This window comes from Lepisosteus platostomus, chromosome 9 (genome assembly GCF_059453375.1).
Source record: "Lepisosteus platostomus isolate fLepPlt1 chromosome 9, fLepPlt1.hap1, whole genome shotgun sequence".
NCBI lineage: Eukaryota > Metazoa > Chordata > Actinopteri > Semionotiformes > Lepisosteidae > Lepisosteus > Lepisosteus platostomus.
The window spans coordinates 56001603-56021237 of NC_142619.1; the positions used below are offsets into that span (position 1 = coordinate 56001603).

The following is a 19635-nucleotide window of genomic DNA, read 5'->3' on the forward strand; positions in this document are numbered from 1 at the left end:
TTTGTTTAAACAACAAATACTTCTATTCAATCGGTGGTGCATGGAAAATGTCAGATTAGGAAGTTCAATGTGCTGGGAAGTTTTTAAACTATAAAGAAACTATATTTTGTGAAATCTAAAGAACATACATGAGAATAGTTCATTATAGTTGATTAGTGGAATAGCTATATTGTGGTGGAAAATACCTGTTGATTTAATGAGAAAGGCATAATCACTTCTGTTGATTATTTAAAGCAATGATAAGAGATTCTCTACAGAACAGGAAATGCTAGTGTTTTGTGGATAAACCCTTAGGAATGATTTGTAGAATTCTCTGGTGTAACTTACTCATTGATTAATTGCCACAGGCAACTTTTGGAGATGGTAAATAAGTGTGAAAATGTCAGTGTTGACATCATATCAGAGCAGCTCTGATCACTTTAAAAAATGCTTGTTAAAAGGGTTTCACAGAAGTCTCCACCCAATTAAAAAAGAGGAAGATGTACAGTACAGTTGCAAGAAAAGGTTTGTGAACCCTTTGGAATTACCTGGATTACTGCATTAATTACTCATAGAAAATGTGGTCTGATCCTCAACTAAGTTACAATAATAGGCAAAAACACAATTTGCTTAAACTAATAACACACAAACAATTGTACTTCTTATTGTCAGTACTGAACGCTTCGTTTAAACACAGTTCACAGTAAAAACACAGTTAAATTCACAGTCTAGGTTGGGAAGAGTATGTGAACCTCTAGCCTAATGACTTTTCCAAAAGCTAATTCAAAGTCGGGTGTCCCAATCAATGAGATGAGATTGGAGGTGTGGGGTGGAGGTGCCCTGCCCTATAAAAAAGGCACACAAAGGTTGGTTACTGACAGAGTCAAACGAAAAATCAGAGGATTTTAGAAGAAGAATTGTAGAGATGCATAAAGCTGGAAAATGCTACAAAAGCATTTCTAAAGGCCTGGGTGTTCATCAATCAACAGTAAGAAAAATTTTCTGTACATGGAGGAAATTCAGTACTGTTACTAGGAGTCTAGGAGTGGGCATCCTGCAAAGATCTCAGCAAGAGCGCAGTGTGCAATGCTGAAGGAGGTGAAAAAGAACCCTAGGGTAACAGCAAAGGACCTGCAGAAATCTCTTGAACTTGCCACAAGTTTCTGTTTATGTGTCCTCTATAAGAAAAACACTGAACAAGAATGGTTTTAATGGAAGGACACCACGGAGGAAACCACTGCTCTCCAAAAAAAAAACATTGCTGCACGTCTTACATTTGCAAAAGACCACCTGGATGTTCCATAACGCTTCTGGGACAATGTCCGTTGGACAGATGAGACAAAAGTTGAACTTTTTGGCAGAAAGACGCAAAGCTATGTTTGGGAGGAGGAAATATCCAAACTATCACAGACTTTAAACTTAATATTTTGAGTATTCACTTGAAAACTTTAAAGGGCAAGAGAAGTTACAGTTAAATGTCAGTTAAAACAAAAGGGAAAAAAATAAAAATGTTGATTATGTTAATATTCAGACGTGTGAACTCAATATGTTGTGGAAACACTTTTGACAACAATTACAATTACAAGTCTTTTTGGGTATGATTATGACAACTTTGCATACTGGCTTGGTACACGTTTTGTCTATTTTTCTTGGTAGATCTGTTCAAGTTCTCTCAAGTTGCTTGGGGATCCCTTGCAGCTTTTGAAGTTTATAAATTTATAAATTGTCCTTCAGATTTACTTTAGGACTGAAGTCAGGACTGGACCCCTCAAGGAAAATCACAAGTCAGTCCAGTATAGCTTTGACCTTGTGCTTTGGATCACTCTCGGACTGAATGGTGATATTTTATCAAGTTTTTACCATGAAGATTTTTTTTCCTCAAAGGTTTGTCAGTACTTTGCTCCATCTAAGCTTGTCAGTCCTGACAAGCTTCCCAGTTCCTGCTGATGAGAAGCAGAAATTAACATTATACTGCCTGTACCATGCTTGCCGGTAGGGATGGTGATGACTGAGGGATGTACTATGTTAGGTGTATGTCAAATGTTAAGCTATAAATGTAGACCAATTTTATTTTGTCTGATCAGAATTCTTTTAACCCAATGGTTGCAGTACCACTTGCAGTCATTCTTGAAAGGTTGTGAACCCATTGCATAATTTGAGATTTGTGTTTTTAACCACAAAATGCATATTTAATCAGGATTTGTCACTTCCTAATTAAAATAAAGTATAATTATTCACCAATTTGAGTGTTTTGAAAGAAAATGTCCATGCAGCAAAATAATACACACAGTATACAGAAATTGTGCAGGTGCAAAAATAAGTTCTGTGACTTACATCAAGGTAAAGCAGGATCAGGTGGGTCAATGACAGAGTGTTAACCAGTTAATCGAGATAACTAATGAAATTGAAGATCTGAAATGAAGTGTTAGGGAGGAACAAACATAAATAACTGCAAGAAAGCAGGTCAGTTATTCTTCCTGCGAGTCTAGCATCATTCCTCGAACTAAGGAAACATCAGCAGAACTGAGGAAAAAAGTAGTGGATGCTCATCAATCTGGACAAGGTTGTAAAGCCACTGCAAAAAGATTCGGACTGCTTAAATCCACTGTTAGGCAAATAGTATACATGTGAAGGGCATTTAAAACAATGGCAAGCCTGCCAAGAAGTGGACAACCTCCTAACATTTCACCCAGGGCCACAAGGAGAATAATAAAAGAGGTAAAAGGTAATCCTAACATAACATCCAGAGATCTACAAGCCTGTCTAGCTGCCTCTGGAGTAGTGGTGCATAGCTCAACAATAAGAAGAACCCTGAACAGAAATCCCATCTATGGAAGGGTCGCCAGGAAGAAGCCTCTTCTGAGAAAAAAGAACAAAGCTGCCCGTCTGAACTTTGCCAGAGACCACCTGGACAAGCCTGAAGAGTTCTGGAAGTCTGTTCTCTGGACAGATGAGTCCAAAATTGAATTATTTGGGCACAACAAGAGGGCCCATGTTTGGCGAAGAGCCAACACAGCCTACCACCAACAAAACCTTATCCCTGCTGTCAAGCATGGTGGTGGGAGTGTCCTTGTATGGGGCTTTTTCTCTTACTCTGGCCCTGGGCAACTTGACATCATTGAGGGAATCATGAATTCTGAGAAATATCAAGGAATTCTTTAGAAGAATGTCAGGCCATCAGTTCGAAAACTCAACCAGGGCACAAAGTGGATGTTTCAACAAGACAACAATCCTAAACATTCAAGTAAGTCCACTAAAGAATGGCTTAGGAAGAAGATGTTCTGTGTCCTGGAATGGCCAAGCCAAAGCCCTGACCTGAATCCTATTGAAATGCTGTGGCAGGACCTGAAGAGGGCTTTTCATGCATGACATCCTTCAAACCTCATAGAGCTGGCAGAGTTTTGTAAAGAGGAGTGGGAAAATATCCCTCCAGCAAGATGTCAGAGACTGATAATTGGTTATAGGAGGCGACTTTGTGAAGTTATTGCTGCTAAAGGAGGTGCCACAAGTTATTGACTTAAATTTCAGTCTTTGAATTCTATAGTCATATAATTCAGTATTCTTTCAATGTCACCATTGGACTCACAGTTACACCCAAAACCAGTTTGTTTCTTGCCCAGCTGCTCAGATAGGAGGGGCAGCTACTTCTAGGAAGTGTCTGAATGGTAAACACATTCCACTTCTTAATGATCGACTTCACAGTACTGAAGGGATATACAGTACAGTGTCTTTGTTATACCTTTCTCCTGATATGTGCTTTTACTACATCCTTGTCCTGAAATGGTTTTGAAAGCTCCTTTTGTCTTCATGGTTGAAACCTTGCTTTTGCACCTACAGGTACAATTTAGTAGGTAGGTCCCTTTTCAGGCCATAAAGGGACATGGGGAATGGGGGTCAAGGGTCACCATTTTTCTTGACCATCCCACACTGGAGGTGGAGGTGATGTGGGCACCATCATGATCTAGCTGGCCTATTGCCCCCAGAAGGATTAACCCCGGTATTCATTTGGAAAACGGGCTGAGTGGACCTGGGAGCCGTCTGGAAGGAATTAGAGCAAGCTCCATCACTTGTCCCTACCTGGGATTGAACCCGGGATCTTCCGTTCAGGAGCTAGATGCCCCTTGCCGTCTGAGCCACCACAGCTCTGTGCAATTTAGTAGTAGAGCAGAAATAGAGTTTTTTGCCATATGTACATATACATTGGAATTCTTATTCTCTTGGGACATACAGCAAATGACACAGTACAACACACAACACCATACAATGTAGACAGTACACTAGAAACATGCTTAAAAAGTGCTTAAAATAGCACTTTGCTGTAGCATTATGGTTTATGCGTTGTGTATGTACGACAGAGGACATGTTCATATTAAACAAAATATTAGAAACTTAATACAAACATAATAAATAATAACAACAGAACAATAAATATGCAGTAGTGAGAAAAAAAACATGGTAGACAATGCAAAAAGTGCAGAGTGCAGATATGCACTGAGTCTGAGGCTTTGCAGTTAGCAGTTACGGATGCGTACTGCAGTGGGATAGAAGCTGTTCTAGTCTAGTGGTCCTTGTCTTAATAGTGCGGTACCTCTTGCCAGATCGCAGGGTGGAGAACAGTTTGTGGCCGGGTTGGTTGGGATCCTGAATGATGGACTGGGCTTTATTATGACAGCGGATGGTGTGAATCTCACCTGTTGATGGTAAATCACATACTATAATCCGCTGTGCCGTTGTCACAACCCATTTTAGTGCATCTTTGTCATGTATGGTAGTATTGCTGCACCACACAGTGATACCACTATGGTGCTGTGGTAAACGTTCAGGAGTAGCTGCTTCCCCGTGCAGCTTTTCTTTAAGTGCAGGCACTGTTGTGCCTTTTTCAGACTGGAATTATTATGAAGTCATGTGAATCACTATTATCACACAAACAGGCCACTCAACCACTTGTATGGCTTGTTAAGGTAATTTTGTGTTGCTAAAATAATTTAGGTTCGCCACAGAAAAGGGTTTGAATACTTAAGCAATCATATTTCCATTTTCTTTCACGTTATATATTTACTTATTTTTGTTTTGTTTTGTTTTGTTTTTTGCTTTCAATATTGAATAGGTAGCGTACGTAATATTGTTACTTCACAATGTACGACCGCAAGCTTTAAAGCAATACGATTTGAATTCTGCAAGGGTCTGAATACATTTGTGAGGCACTGTGTCTTGGTCCTCTTCCGTACTGGAAGTCAATGTTAATTTGCATGGGACAATATTATTGACTATATTACGGAAGCTTCCGTAGAAAACAGGCGATAAGTAACAGAAGAATGTCGTCACACTCCTGTTTGTGAAATTGAATTAATCTAAAGGAGCACATGTTCTGTCTATTTCGTATGCAAGAAGTAGAACACCCTGTGACTGAACATTCCTGGGTTAAACGCACAAATATTTTTTTTTCTCCATGGCACTACTAATACGTCCGTAACCACCACTGCAAACTAATATGAAAGAATTAAGTGTGGCGCAACCGTGCAAATGACGGGAAGTCAAGTAAATCAACATTGTTTCTCTCTGCGGTATTTAGCGTTAAGTGGTATGCTCCGTTTAAATGACATTCTCAGGTATGTTTGAGAAGCCAGAAGTGTTTGGGTGAAGTAAATGTGTTCTGTTTTTTTACTGTGCTTAAAATAGCACTTTGCTGTAGCATTATGGTTTATGTGAAGGAACAAGCAAAGGTTTATTCCACGCTGAAAAGAGAAGAAAAGAACCTTGTACCTTTGCAGCCTACGCAGGCTGACGCAGCTACGTACTCGAACTACTTATGGTTTATTTGTTGTGAATGTATGAGAGAGGATACGTTCACATTCACTAAACAAAATGTTAGAAACTGCTGGTCAAATTAATAAACCCTCAGTGGCAGGCAATGTACAGTATATTAACCCTTATTGCCCCTAAGGGAAATTGTCTTAGTTGCCTTGAGCAACATGAAAAAAAAATCCATTAGGTTCTAGAGGCAGAACAGTTCCCACAGCTCGATCCTGTTGAAAGCTGGAGAACTAGAGGAACATACAGTTCAATCAGAAATAACATAACTTTCATCATAATCCCAACTGCAGTTGAGCCTGAAGTTGAGTCAGCTAAAAGAATTAGATGGGACAGGGTTGCCAATATCACTGTATCCCGTGTGGAGTATGCACTGTGACCCATCGGACATGACCATTGTGCTTGCACTTTAAGCAACTTAATAGCACAAAACTTGTAAATGAGAACAGGCAATTTCACCCATCTCTAATTGATTAAGTAATGATGCAGTTTGCTCACTTCTATTATTGGCTAATTGATCCAAAGATCTCATCCAGTTGTCTTTTAAGCAAAGTAATGATACTCAACAAAACAGCTGGACAGCTTGTTCCATACTTGCCTATTTGTTTAGGAAAATAAGTGCCTTGTATTCTCAGGTACTTCCCTTTAGATTATTGAGTGAGGTTACTAATATTTGGCCAGGAAGTATACATGTTCTAAATAGTTTTTTTCCTATTGTTCATTGTTTCCTTGTTAATTTTTAATGGAAGCTTCTCTAAATTAAAGTGATGGATTAACATACTATCCCGGAGTCACTTTAGGCTATAGGTGCAAGTCCAGACTGTACATTAGGGGCTTGTAACCCTGAAGAGCTGTAGAGTCTTCTGTTTTTTTATTTCAGATTAGATCTTCATGACATGAACTGGATCAAGCTGTTGCTTAGTAGAAGCTAGCATGAAGCTAGTGGGTGGAGCGGTAGCACTGTGGCTAAGGATCTGCGCCTGTGGTTGGAAGGTTGCTGGTTCAGCTCTCATGGTGGTAGAGAGGAATCCTACTCCGTTGGGCCCCTGAGTAAGGCCCTTAACCCCAACTGTTCCAGGGGTGCTGTACAATGGCTGACCCTGCGCTCTGACCCCAGGCTTCTTTCCTTGCCTGTGTGCCTGTGTCTCATGGAAAGCAAGCTGGGGTATGTGAAAAGATGAATGTCTAATGTAAGAAATTGTACTGTATATGGCTAATAAAGTGATCTTATCTTATCTTTTCCACATTGACTATTTAAAGCTACAGTACAAGCTGCCCAGCATCAGGGTTATCCAGAACCATGAATCTTTGCTTTAGAGCAGGGGTGCCCAACTAGTCGATGTTTGCCAGTCGATCGCAAGAATGTTTGGCAAAAAAATAAATGGGCTGTTTGACTTCTTTTTTCGATAGCCTAAAAATGCATTTTGATCTATGCATGTAATGTCATACATTTTACTGCCCTTTACTGTGTGTTTAACCCTTGTCGAATGGGTTGTAAAAGTCTCTTCTCTGAGTGCTGGCTGACACTGAAAAAAAGACTACAGGAGCTCCGTAAATAAAGAGTGTTGTGTGTGCTACCCAAGAACGGTCTCTTGGATATTGCCACATGAACCCCAGTTTCACTACTGTGCATAGTGGAGCAAAACAGACTGGCCTTGACAAATTTGCCAACAGTTTGATGTTTGATTGCCTATTTGAAAGTTGTAGTGTTTGAGCGAAATGATGAAACAAAGAGACCAAAAACGTACCATTACCACAAGCAATGGGAGCATGATTATTTTTGTTGTACTTTTCGTATTCAAATCTACAATGCTAGCATCTACATGAAAAAGGGAAATATAGAACAACATTTCAAAACTGCACACAAAACGTATGATGTGGACTTTCATCATCAAAAGGGGAAAAATTTAACTAACTAATTTAAAAAACTAACAGCAGTTGGTTTTCACGAGGCCTAATACAAGAGGGAAAGCGGCAATCATCGCATCATTCCATGTGAGTCACGTCCTGGCCAAACACAAAAAGTCATTCAGGGATCAAGAAGCTTTGCTAAAGCTGCTGACTTGCTGTTTGCAGATTTCAAAAACAAACATTTTTGGTGAGGTTCAGGCAACTGTTGCCTGAAATCAGTTTCTCAAGTTGTCTAAACATGGTGAATATGCCCTATTAGAGGATGACCAGTGTTTTCTGGATTTAGCGTTCCTCACAGACTTGACTGCACTGCTGAATGAGCTGATTGTCGAGCTGCAGGGACAAAATAAAAATGTCATCGACATGGTCAACATGTTCCAAAAAGTGTTCTCAAGTAAGCTTCTCAGTGTTAGTGCTCACATTAAGGTAGGATGTTCTTTTTTCTAAAATGGGGAACATTACTTGTTCACTGTAGCATGAGTCACTTGCTTTTATTTGCTGTCATTTTAGTGATGGGTATTATAATTATAATTATTATAATAATAATAATAATAATAATTATTATTATTATTATTATTATTAGTAGTAGTAGTAGTAGTAGTAGTAGTAGTAGTAGTAGTAGTAATAACAATAATAATAGTTATTGTACTGATGTGTCCACAGTCTGTTTTTCCTATATCAGAGCTTCAAATTCACAATGGTAGATCGTGCTGGACTGGCAAATGACAAAGTAGATCCTACATTAAAAAAGGTTTGGCACCCCTGCTTTAGAGTATACAGCATGGTTGCACAACTCCAGGCCTGGCAGGACAGAAGATGTCTGGATTTCTTTCTTACTGAGCCTTTTATTATTCTGTTGAACTGATCATTTGCTTAATTGGCCGGGTTGAAACATTTGTCCGTTTTAAATAAATTTAGAGAGGCCTGTAAACCTGATGATCTTTAACCCTTCAGGACTGGATTTGAGCTCTCCTACTGTAGAGAATATTGATCCACATTATTGTGTCCAGATTAGCTGAATTGTGCACATATTTTGGATTCCTAGGCTTATTCACTCCATTACTGCACAATGTAACTGAAACGTTTCTAAGATTTCATCTCATTCCATCAATATCACGCTTGTTTGAAAGATGATATTGGCAGTGTGAATAGATAGTGTGGGGACCCATGTTCTACTCCCACCTCACTTTTCATTGGTATCAGTGGCATCTCTTCTGAAATCTAGAGCCGATGAAATGTACAAGGACACTGAAAGTCACATAGATATCCCATTGGTGCTATCCCAGTGACAATATCCCATTGGTGCTATACGAGTGATCATAACCCATTGGTGCTATCCCAGTGATGATATCCCATTGGTGCTATACGAGTGATCATAACCCATTGGTGCTATCCCAGCGATGATATCCCATTGGTGCTATACGAGTGATCATAACCCATTGATGCTATCCCAGTGATGATATCCCATTGGTGCTATACGAGTGATCATAAACCATTGGTGCTATCCCAGTGATGATATCCCATTGGTGCTATACGAGTGATCATAACCCATTGGTGCTATCCCAGTGACGATATCCCATTGGTGCTATACGAGTGATCATAACCCATTGGTGCTATCCCAGTGATGATATCCCATTGGTGCTATACGAGTGATCATAACCCATTAGTGTTATTCCAGTGATGATATCCCATTGGTGCTATACGAGTGATCATAACCCATTGGTGCTATCCCAGTGATGATATCCCATTGGTGCTATACGAGTGATCATAACCCATTGGTGCTATCCCAGTGATGATATCCCATTGGTGCTATACGAGTGATCATAACCCATTAGTGTTATTCCAGTGATGATATCCCATTGGTGCTATACCAGTGATGACTACATTATGGAAAGCAGATTGCTAAGGAAAGTGTGGTTTAATGATCTGATTACATGTGTAATGACTTCAAGTCCATGACTTTAATAAGTACATCAAATGAAGAGTTTAATCTTCAGAGTCTGTTATCCTTAACATAGAGGAAAATCTAAATCTAAAGAAAAGATAATGCAAGAATGATTTGAATCTTCCAGACAACTGCCGAAGAACGTTTTTACTTAACGCTAAAATTATTCTGCACCTCAGACATGACAGAATCATGAATGTTTTAGTGATCTGTAGAATCTGCTTGTTTCAAGTGTAAGTCATTAAGTTTTGCATTGTTGAATTTGATTATATAAAATGCATTTTTATTTATGTAAACTAAGTCGTTTATGGAATCCACAGTAAGGATTTTTACATTATTCTTTATTACTGTTATTCTATTATTATTAATTTGAAGTAAATTTACCAAAAATATTAATAAAATCTGATCTACAGCATTTGTCTAATGTACAGTACAGTATATTGTGCAATACGAGGCATCGAGTCTCTGTCTTTACATTTTGTTTTCTTAGGTCTGCTCTCTGGTCTGTTTATTGATAACATTAAATGTTTAACTGCAGGAGTAGATACTCCTGATGTTCTGCCTTGGCCGATTCAGTCGTTAAATGAAATGCTTGGATGATGAAAGAGCATCGTAATGCGTTTTGATTATGCCTGTTTGGATCAGCTTGGTCTTATCTTTAACGCGTAATTGCTATTTTAATAGGATAAAATCAGACGAAATACGACAGCAGGCTAGGAAAAGAAGGGGGTGGGAATGTTTTGGGGGTGGCTGAGACGAGGAAATATTGTTATCCTGTTATTCAACATCAAAGTGACACGCAGAGTGGGTCTTCGGATCTCGTGTTTGCACCGTTCGATCAACCCCACGGACTGACTGATAGGCACTTCGGTATTCCCAGGAGAAATGATTGCACGGCTTTTTATCACAAGAACTGACAGGGGTTCCCTTTGGATTCACCCACCGAGACGTTTATATAGAGCAGGGATTTCGAATCTCAGCCAAACAACTTTTCACGTCCGGACAGATCAAAACTGAAGGCAGACGCAAACAGTTGGAAGAGAACCTCGCCTAAGAATGAAAGTAAGCAATTATGTTCCTTTTCCATCTGCGCATTTTCAAGCGACTGAGTAGATAGCTGAAGCTTTTATGAGTCAGATATATTATTTTTTATATTCTCTCATGATCTGACCATACAATAAAATTGCAAGCGATTGCAAGTAACTACGATGGGATTACTTTGACACTATACAACTCGTTCTTATAAGAATAATAAAAAAACTCCGTCTTGTTTGAATTGTAGTTTAATTTTATGATGTTGTTGGTATGTTTCTCGTATAGATTGCCAAAGATGTATTTCAAGTTGACCAAAGTAGCTGAACAACAACTTCTGTACTTATCATTATGGAATTTTCCGGAAATAAATAAATGAAAATCCACTGTGCAATAGTATTATTTATCGGAAACAGCAAAACAGCATCACCACAGTTCAAAACGTATTTTCTTTTAGCTGAGCACTAGGAGATAGAATAATTTCTTAAATGGTAACTCAGAATGAATCAATTCGCAGGTGTTGATATAGTAAACCCAATAACTTTTTAATTTAACTGTTGAGATGTATGACTGACAATAATTGCTAATAAGATGGGTTTCTTTCGTTATGTAAATAATTTTCATCGGATTTTCTAAACAAATGAAATGATAATTCTGGCATATATAGTATATTCTAGTAAAATGTTCTTTTAATGAGATTGATTTGCTTTATTGGGTTTGACAACTGTAGACGATTTCTGAAGATAAATAATCAAAGCTTGCACTGACCAAAAAAGTTTATTTTAAATTATAAGAAAAAACACCATTTTCTGTTTTCTCTACAGGGATTAAAAACTCTTACAGCCTATGCGCTTGCTGTGTTGGTATTGGCTACATTCATCGCTCACTCTTGGAGCGCTCCGAAGGTATGGTTTTATTTAACTTTAACGAATCGCGAGTTTTACTTAAAGAACCTAACACTTCATAACTAACTCTCCTCTCTCTTTAATCAAGGGATTTCAGAGAAGAAACTGGACCCCTCAGGCGATGCTTTATTTGAAGGGCGCCCGTAAGTAAGAGTTCGTTTAAAAACATCCTCCGCGTTTCTCCGTCGTGCCGACTGACTTCAGTAGTTTACTTGTTTAGTTTATGTGATATTTATAGAAGTTTCCTTTAAATCAAGGGGATGAAAGCTGTGTTCATTCGGGTCTGTTTAAATGTTTTTAAAACTACGCCATCACCGAAGTTATTATTTTTATTTTGTCAGATCAACAATAAACGATGTTACCACTTAATACAAATGCTTTTATAGAGAGCTTTTCGGACGCGGGCATCGCAAAGCGCTTTCCAGCAGTACAAGAGGAGACCCGCTTCATTCAGCAGTGACGGGCAATCCTTTCTTGACCAATCAGTGTTGTGGAAGTTATTTTAAACTATCCCAAAGATCTCTCCAATGTTATTGTGTACAAATATATTAAAATATAATAACACCTACAAATTCCAGCAGTTTCATTTTTACGAAGATGGGTATTGTCCATGAAAGTGAGGGATGTTTTTTCTTAAAGGGAGAGAGAGAGACTGCTCTGGAAGTAAAATACACTAATATCAGTGATTTTTGATTAAAGAAACACACAAACGTTAGGGGAAACAGTTAATGTATTCATGTTCTACATTTTGAAGTGGTAATAATATATTTTCTTTTTATTTTCACTGAAGATTAAAAAGTTAATGCATTGAAGGGATTCCTTTTTGCGGCTCGTAGTTTGTAGTTTTGTGTTTTGGTAATTCTCGCGAAGAAGGTTCCACAGCTGAAGCATTTCTGAATGTTAAATATCTACACTTCTTGTGAATTTTTTTCAGGTGGTACCAGGTAATGACACTTAACAATGCATGTTTAAATGAAAGTTTAAATTAGTTTATCTTGCGGTCTTGCAGAAGGAAGACGATTTGTACCAGAGGATAGAAAAGAAGGTGATGTTTATGATGCACTGCATTTAGGTAAGAAAACAGATGATGATTCACTCATTCATCTCCTTGTTATCACTGCTGTTACTAACATACCTGGACAGTAGTAAAACAGCTGTTGTTCATTAATCTATAATTTTCTGTTCTACATAGATTGTATGTGGAAGTTAAAAAGAACGTTCAGAGGAATAAAGATTCAGATATGCATAATTTAAGGAATAGTGGAATACAATTATGTAATCTACCATTGATATTGAAATGCAATCAGTTCCAGGCTACAAGCAACACTTTGTAGCCATTTTCTATTAGTTTAAGTAATAAAGTTTATAGTAATTGTTAATTAGTGCAGAATGTGAAGTTCTTTCAATTAATGAATTGTAATTGAAATGTGCAGAATATGCAAAATGATTTAATCCTTTATTTTTAGAGATAAGATGTACTTTGATGTGTCATAGCTAGTCAGACATGATGTGAATATATGATTTTTTTTTCAAAAGCTACAAATTTAATAATATTAAAATATTTTCTGCCTGGCAAACCTTTGACCTTTCCTCTGTCAGTGTTCTCTCTTCTATTTAATTTTACTTTTTTAATCAGAAACCAGAAGCCAAGACAGCAGCCCTCTGAGCCTGCCAGAGGTTGCAGCTTTACTGCTCGGTTTTATCCAACAGGCAAAGGAGGAAGGTGAGGCAATTAATTCCTTTACAGACCACTTTCTAGACCAGCTCTTCATTGAGTTTATCTGGAGGTTCCCTTGCGTTTATCGGCAATGCTGTAGAGCCATACTGTAAGTGCAGGTTTTATAGATGTCTGTAGGTCATCGATTCCTTTATAACTTTAAGAAATGGGGTGAAATAGGGTTAATTTGATGTACAACAAAGTTTTGAGTGCCCAGCTCAGCCTGAAGGTCTTTCCCCTTCTAGCTGAGGTAACTCATGAAAAACGTTGACAACAGTAGAAAAGAGCTCAGCCACATCTGTTCCAAGGTGATTTTTTTAATCGCTGTTGATGGCACTTTAAACCAGACACATTTCTCTTCCACTATAGCTAAAGAGCGTGGCTCTGTAATTCCACATTCAAGATGTGCAGTTCTTCACAGAAGATAACATTAAAAAAAAATGTTAGGATCTGTGACTGATTCTTTTTTTTGTTTCCATTGTAATAAGCAGCAATTAAAATTAGTGACTTAGCCCTTGACCGTACAAGTACAATGCATCAGTGAGTTTTTTTTCTCTTGTTTTTGTGAAGCAGCGTGAGCAGATCTCGGGTTTGAGCTACATGACAGCTCTACATCACATTAATATTGTTTAGTCCCACAGGCACATGGCCAGGGTATGGTGCAGTTAAATTGGTCTTCATCCAACAATTTATAAAGATATCACCACATTTACACATCCTACCTCAATGAGGTGACTGAAATCTCTGTCTGTGCGGGTTCTGAAAATTAGAACAGAAATTCGCATTTGATTTCTCGCTAGTTGCATTTAACTCCTGTGACACTTCCACAAGAGTAACAAAACATGCACGGAGGTAACATTTATTTGAATACCATCACTGTATGATGCCTGGTCTCTGCAGTAGCTACTGAATATGAATGGGAACATCAGAGACTTTTCCAGGTCCACATTGTATCCAGTGTGTAGATGACAAGTTAAAGATAATGAAAGCAATGCTAATAATGTACAACTTTCAAGAGCACAATGTTACTCACAGAGATCAGAGGCTTGAGTTTAGTATTCTAAGTTGTGAAAATAATATACAGTATTCATGAAAACATGGAATGCCCTAAAGAAAGGCATTCTCTTCAAGAGTGGATGCCACCTATAATGGATTCCTTTTAATTGACCACAAATATGTTCCGTGCATGTCTGATTTTAATAGTATTCTTCACATCTCTGTGCACTGTAGCTATTCCTGATTGCACCAGAGAACTGCTAGAGCCTACGTGTCCTCACACCAGTCCGGAGTTTATTGGATTCTATTGTTACTACTGCAATATGCAGACTTTCTGTTTCTGTGGCCAGGTGTGCATTTCCCTCTTGTGCTGAAGGCTGCACAGAGCAAAGTATTCATCCTCATATACTATAGTTTACTTTCAGATTTTTGCCTACAGGTCAATGTATGGGTGATTTGGTTTTTATCCTACTTTTATTAAAGTAATTGTCGATGTGCTCCAATGTCAATCAAGAAAGAGACAATAAAAAAGGTAAAAGTAACATAAAATCATAAATATTTGGATTAAAACATTATATTAGACTTTGCTCGGTGCCTTGCTGGTGGCACCATAATTCCTTACAGTGAACACGTATAGTTAAAGCACAAAACAAAGAGGATTCATTAACCATGATTTCAAAGGGTAAGTGGATAATGAATGAGGGCACCCTGAGCTGAATAACATTGCAGCAGGAAGTCTCTGACCACTGTACTTTCAGGATGGGGCAGCTGAATGCCAGTTCAGGCTTTTGTAATTAATAATGAGTTCCTAAAGTGACAAGATGCTAAAAAAAGGTGAATAAATAAATAAAAGTGAAAAAGAAATTCATTAAATTAACAGAATATTGAAACAGTTCTCAAACACAGCAGATTGTGGGAGTTTTTTTCAGTGTAATAAAATTTTAATATAAACATTTCAATATTTTAAAACATAAGGGTGATTGTTACCTTCTTTGTAAAATATCTAAATATACTGGTCAATCGCTCTGACAAAAACATGATCTAGATTCCTAAAATAAATTGATATGATATATCATATGATTGTAGCATATAGCATATATATGATATAGCATATGATTTTAATTGTTCATGTATTGTTACATTTTTAATATCAAACGTAATAGACTAGTTTCACAACCACTGCAGTATCACCTCTGAGTTTTTATTGAACTTCATGCCTCATGCATATCGTTTTTCTTCCTTACAGCTAACGAAAATGCTGAACAAATGAATTTTCAAGACCTGCCAACATGGAACAGAGAATTCTTCTAACAGTCAAAGAGTCTAGTAATGTAGTTCTAAATTACTGTATTTAATTGTGTTCAGAATTTCATAATGTGAATTCTGTAAAAAATGAAAGATTGTGAATTACAGCATATAGCCTTGACTTAATGTTTTGAATGTATAGTTAATTAAAACAAGCCTTTGCATTCAAAAAGCCATCTTTTATTACTCAATGCCAAAATAGCGATCAGGGAATTCACAATTTAATGTTGTTTTTCCTAAGATGAGATATATTTGTCTAATACCGAGACTATAGTTTCATTGCAGTCCGTAAGACGTTTTTCCAAGAACTGCATCATCATTGCACACAGGGTTGGACCTGCAAATGTTCTTTTGTATAATAAAGGAAGTTACTACACAATTTCAAACAGGGTGTTTTTATTCCCCTATAGCCAACAGCAATGGTGTCAGAACCTTCAGGCAACTCTCTCTCCCTGTCTTAGTTTACACCACCTGAACCAACATATCTCTTAGAATTCTTCAATTAAATAGTATCTCAAGAGTCACTGTATCATTTACATATGAGGAAGATATTTTATTTTACACCAACCTATTGTCAACTGACAAATTAGGGTATTGACCTATAAAACTGATAAAATTATCTGCCGACAGCAATAGAAGCTGTAGGATTACAAGCTGTTTTGTGCCTCTAGCTCTATTTCCAAATCGTATTTTGAGCTGAGAATTAACCAGAAAAAAAGATTCATTCTGAGTATTGGTATTGAGTATCCTGTCAAAACTTGCGAGATTGTCAAGGGTCTTGAACTGACCCAGTGCTTTTCTGAACGGAAGGAAGGGGGTGGGATAAAGCACAATATAAGCAAGACGTACACCTGCAGTAGTTAAAGGGGAGAAGAAAAGTAAAGGAGAATAAAACTCCATACTCCTAAATCCTCCTAATAAAGTCATTAAAAGAGTTTATACAAGTTTAATACAAGGGTATTATACAAGGGTTTAGGAAACAGCCTTGATTGATTTATTGTCTGAACAGCTACTGGGGCTTGGTCCTTACTTTTAAATTGATTTCTAAATTTCTTCTAATCATGCGAAAACCTCACTTACTTCTCGTGTCTGATGAGTTGCACACTATATAGAGCTACTGTAGCAAGTTGGACCACATATCTGTTTCTCCCTATGTTGAAACCACAGGAGACCTAGTAAATTCTCAAATGTACTTCCTTGCCTGGGAAAGGAACAACCTAAGATTGTCAAAAGGCGTTCCTCGTCATTGCAACACAACAAGCCCTCTTGAGGCGCCGCAGTAGAATTCTTACAAGTCAACAACGGAGTCCAGACATCACCCCGGACACACTATAAATACTGTGCATCAAAGTGCCTTTAGATATCAAAAGACCCCTGTCTTTGGCCTCATGCTGTAATCCAGACAGTAAATAACAGGTACTGTATAATGGAAGAACTGGCACAGAAAAAAATAAACTGGGCATTTTATAAAGGCTGAAGGAACCAAAGTTTGCAAAAGCTTGATCTCGGCCTATTTCAGTTTGATGTTGAAATGATGCACTGTAATATTTATGTCTGGCATTTTTCTCCAGAATTTCTTTTTTTTACTTTTTCTTTCAGTTTCTGGGGCTATTTGCAGTCAGGTTGTTGACTATTAGAAACGCAGTACTCATTAGACTGTTAGGCAAAAGAGTTACTGTGGTATTCAAAGTCTTCAGTGTAATAAAGATGAGTAACAAGTTTTCTGAGCTTCAGTTATTTCATTTTTTTCGCCTTACTTTCACTGGAATAGTAGCTGAACTATTCCAGGAAGACTGATTAATCAATTACAGAAGTGTAGAAATGAAGATAGTAAGATTAAGGAAAAGTGGTAGCACTCACAGCAAGTAAACCTCCAATGTCACCCCTCTTAAAAGAAAAAACTAATTTAAAGTCAGAGATCAGTACTCAATGCAATCAGCTGTGTGCCTATTTGAAAAAAACAAAAGAGAATTTTTGCTTTTTATGGATGCCATGTTCAGTTTCTTAAATAATAGTGTGCTTTGCAGTATCTAGGGAAAAAAAGAAAAGCAGCGTGTTTAAAAATCTCTGTGAATCAGAACCCAAATATTTCTCATGGTAAGATTTAAGATTTTCTCATGGGAATCGCATCAGACAAACCATTTACCATACAACTCACAAACAACCTCTTTCAGTGGAGAACACAAGTAGCAGACCACAGGACAGTGTACTTTGGAAGGTAAATATAAATTCATTTGTCAATTACTTTGGTTTTTTTTTATAGTTACTTCATTTCATGTCAATAATCTTCCAAACAATGTCAACAATTTCAGAAGGTAAGAAAACATATCCTCTGATACACACTTGCTCCATGAAAGCTCTTTTAACAAGTCAAAAGACAACATCTGTCATCTGGCAATCTCTGAAACAGTTTGGTGTACATAACGCAGATCTTACTGGCACACTGATTTTTTTCCCTTGTGTGGTTTTCATTTTAACATGCTGTAGAAAGAATAAATAATTGTCAATTTTGACCACAGAAATCATTTGGAATATTGCCATTCACTGAAACAGTAGCTTTTACGCCGGTAGAATTATAAAGCTTAGAGTTGTTTACTCTATAGACAACCTTCCCAAGATGACAATACATCGATGAGTATTTTTTCTGATAAAGCTAGTCAGTCACTACTTCTTACCAATACATTGTTGGACAAATGGAAAGATTAAAACCCCTTGGGTCAGATTATAATGAAAAATACCAATATTCCTTCATTCAGTCAATCATTCCTAACTCCTAAATTGGTGCTACTACTACAGAGGCAGGCAGGTGACTACAGTGCACAGCAGAAGAGAGAGGGGTGGCATCTGTGGTTCTTAGTTGCCATATTCGCCATGCTGCTTCTTCTTGCCCTGGGGCACGGGTCCCAGAGAGAAGGGTGCCTTGATGTTCTGCCTGTCCTTCTCTGCTTCCTCCTCCTCATCATAGCGCTCATCATCCTCGTCCTCCTCATCGCTGTGGTGGGGAGTGGAGTGCAGGGAAGCCGAGGGCGATGGGGGGACTGAGGAAGGCCGAGGGTACCGGAAACCCTCCGTCTGGAAAGACAGCAAAGCCATCAGCAGGAGAGCAAGAAACCTGCTTGCTTAGAGAACAGCCTGAGGTGACTTCAGGTCAGACACCTGCTGTCAAGAGTAGAGAGCTACACAGAACTTCCACAGCATTCTTCACACTCAATTTACTTACATGCACTTGTAACAAAACCCAAATTAGAATGTGCCAATACAATACATTCAGTAGTTGGGTTAGATCTTCATGAATGTGAAAGAGAGGTGAAATACGCAGAGGGTATTTGGTGCAGCTCCCGTAGCTGAGAGAATGGCTGCCCAGCCATGACAGCCATACCCCCTCCCCTCCACTAATGCTAGGGATTGAGCCAGGGAGCTGCTGAAAGAGTGCAGATGGGGTGGCGGGAGGGGTCAGAGTGAGGAGTGTAACGGGATACAATCTGGGTGCAGCACTTATACTTGCAGGAGAGTAAGAGCAAGAGCAAAACAAAATGATGGACTGAAAGTGACAGTAAAAGAGAATCATTAAGTGAGTTTTGTCACAGAATCTCCAATGATCAGTGAGTTACACTATCATGGTGCTACACAAGAGAAGGCTTTATGGCTCATTGTGTGCAGCCTGGTCTTAGGTAGAATACAAAAAACCCGAATCAGAACTCTGAACAGAAATCCCAGTTATGCAATGTTGCACTGTACACATGCAATAAGTTCTTATGGTAACCTGGTGCTAGCTAGCTAGACTGTTCAATCTAGCAGAAGTACCCAGTAACCTAGCTTAGTAAACAGAAGAACCTTAACATCTGCTCTAGATTTCAAAGAAAGCAAATGCAATTTACAAAGTACAGGAACTATACTCTGAGGCAGAGCAGTTTTAGTTAGCAGATAGGCTATAGAATTCCAGGCATACTGAATTCGGCCCCCCAGGAACAGCAGCCAGCACGGTTGTTTAATCTTAATAAAATTTATGAAGATGGAAAGAAGATTCCCTTATG

At 38.2% G+C, this 19635-nt stretch overlaps 2 protein-coding genes across 2 annotated transcripts in view; one reads left to right on the plus strand and one right to left on the minus strand.

Annotated features, from left to right (window-relative positions):
* Nucleotides 1-8314: 8314 nt before the first annotated feature.
* Nucleotides 8315-15987, plus strand: spx (spexin hormone). The gene is made up of 6 exons (XM_088645731.1): nucleotides 8315-10708; nucleotides 11503-11583; nucleotides 11672-11726; nucleotides 12593-12655; nucleotides 13220-13306; nucleotides 15543-15987. The coding sequence occupies exons 1-6, from the start codon at nucleotides 10703-10705 to the stop codon at nucleotides 15605-15607; spliced, it is 357 nt and encodes a 118-aa protein (XP_088501857.1). The 5' UTR covers nucleotides 8315-10702; the 3' UTR covers nucleotides 15608-15987.
* The window catches only part of gys2 (glycogen synthase 2), a 36299-nt gene continuing 32644 nt past the window's right edge, over nucleotides 15981-19635 (minus strand). The window contains exon 16 of the mRNA XM_088645721.1: nucleotides 15981-18673. Coding sequence (XP_088501847.1) covers nucleotides 18455-18673 — 219 coding nt within the window. The 3' untranslated portion in view covers nucleotides 15981-18454. The remainder of the gene's footprint in view (nucleotides 18674-19635) is intronic.

Excerpts from the sequence above, each read along its gene's own strand:
- spx (XM_088645731.1), top strand. Across the intron at positions 11,727-12,592 it reads GCTTTATTTGAAGGGCGCCC|AAGGAAGACGATTTGTACCA; the intron begins GTAAGTAAGAGT and ends GCGGTCTTGCAG. Across the intron at positions 13,307-15,542 it reads CCAACAGGCAAAGGAGGAAG|CTAACGAAAATGCTGAACAA; the intron begins GTGAGGCAATTA and ends TCTTCCTTACAG.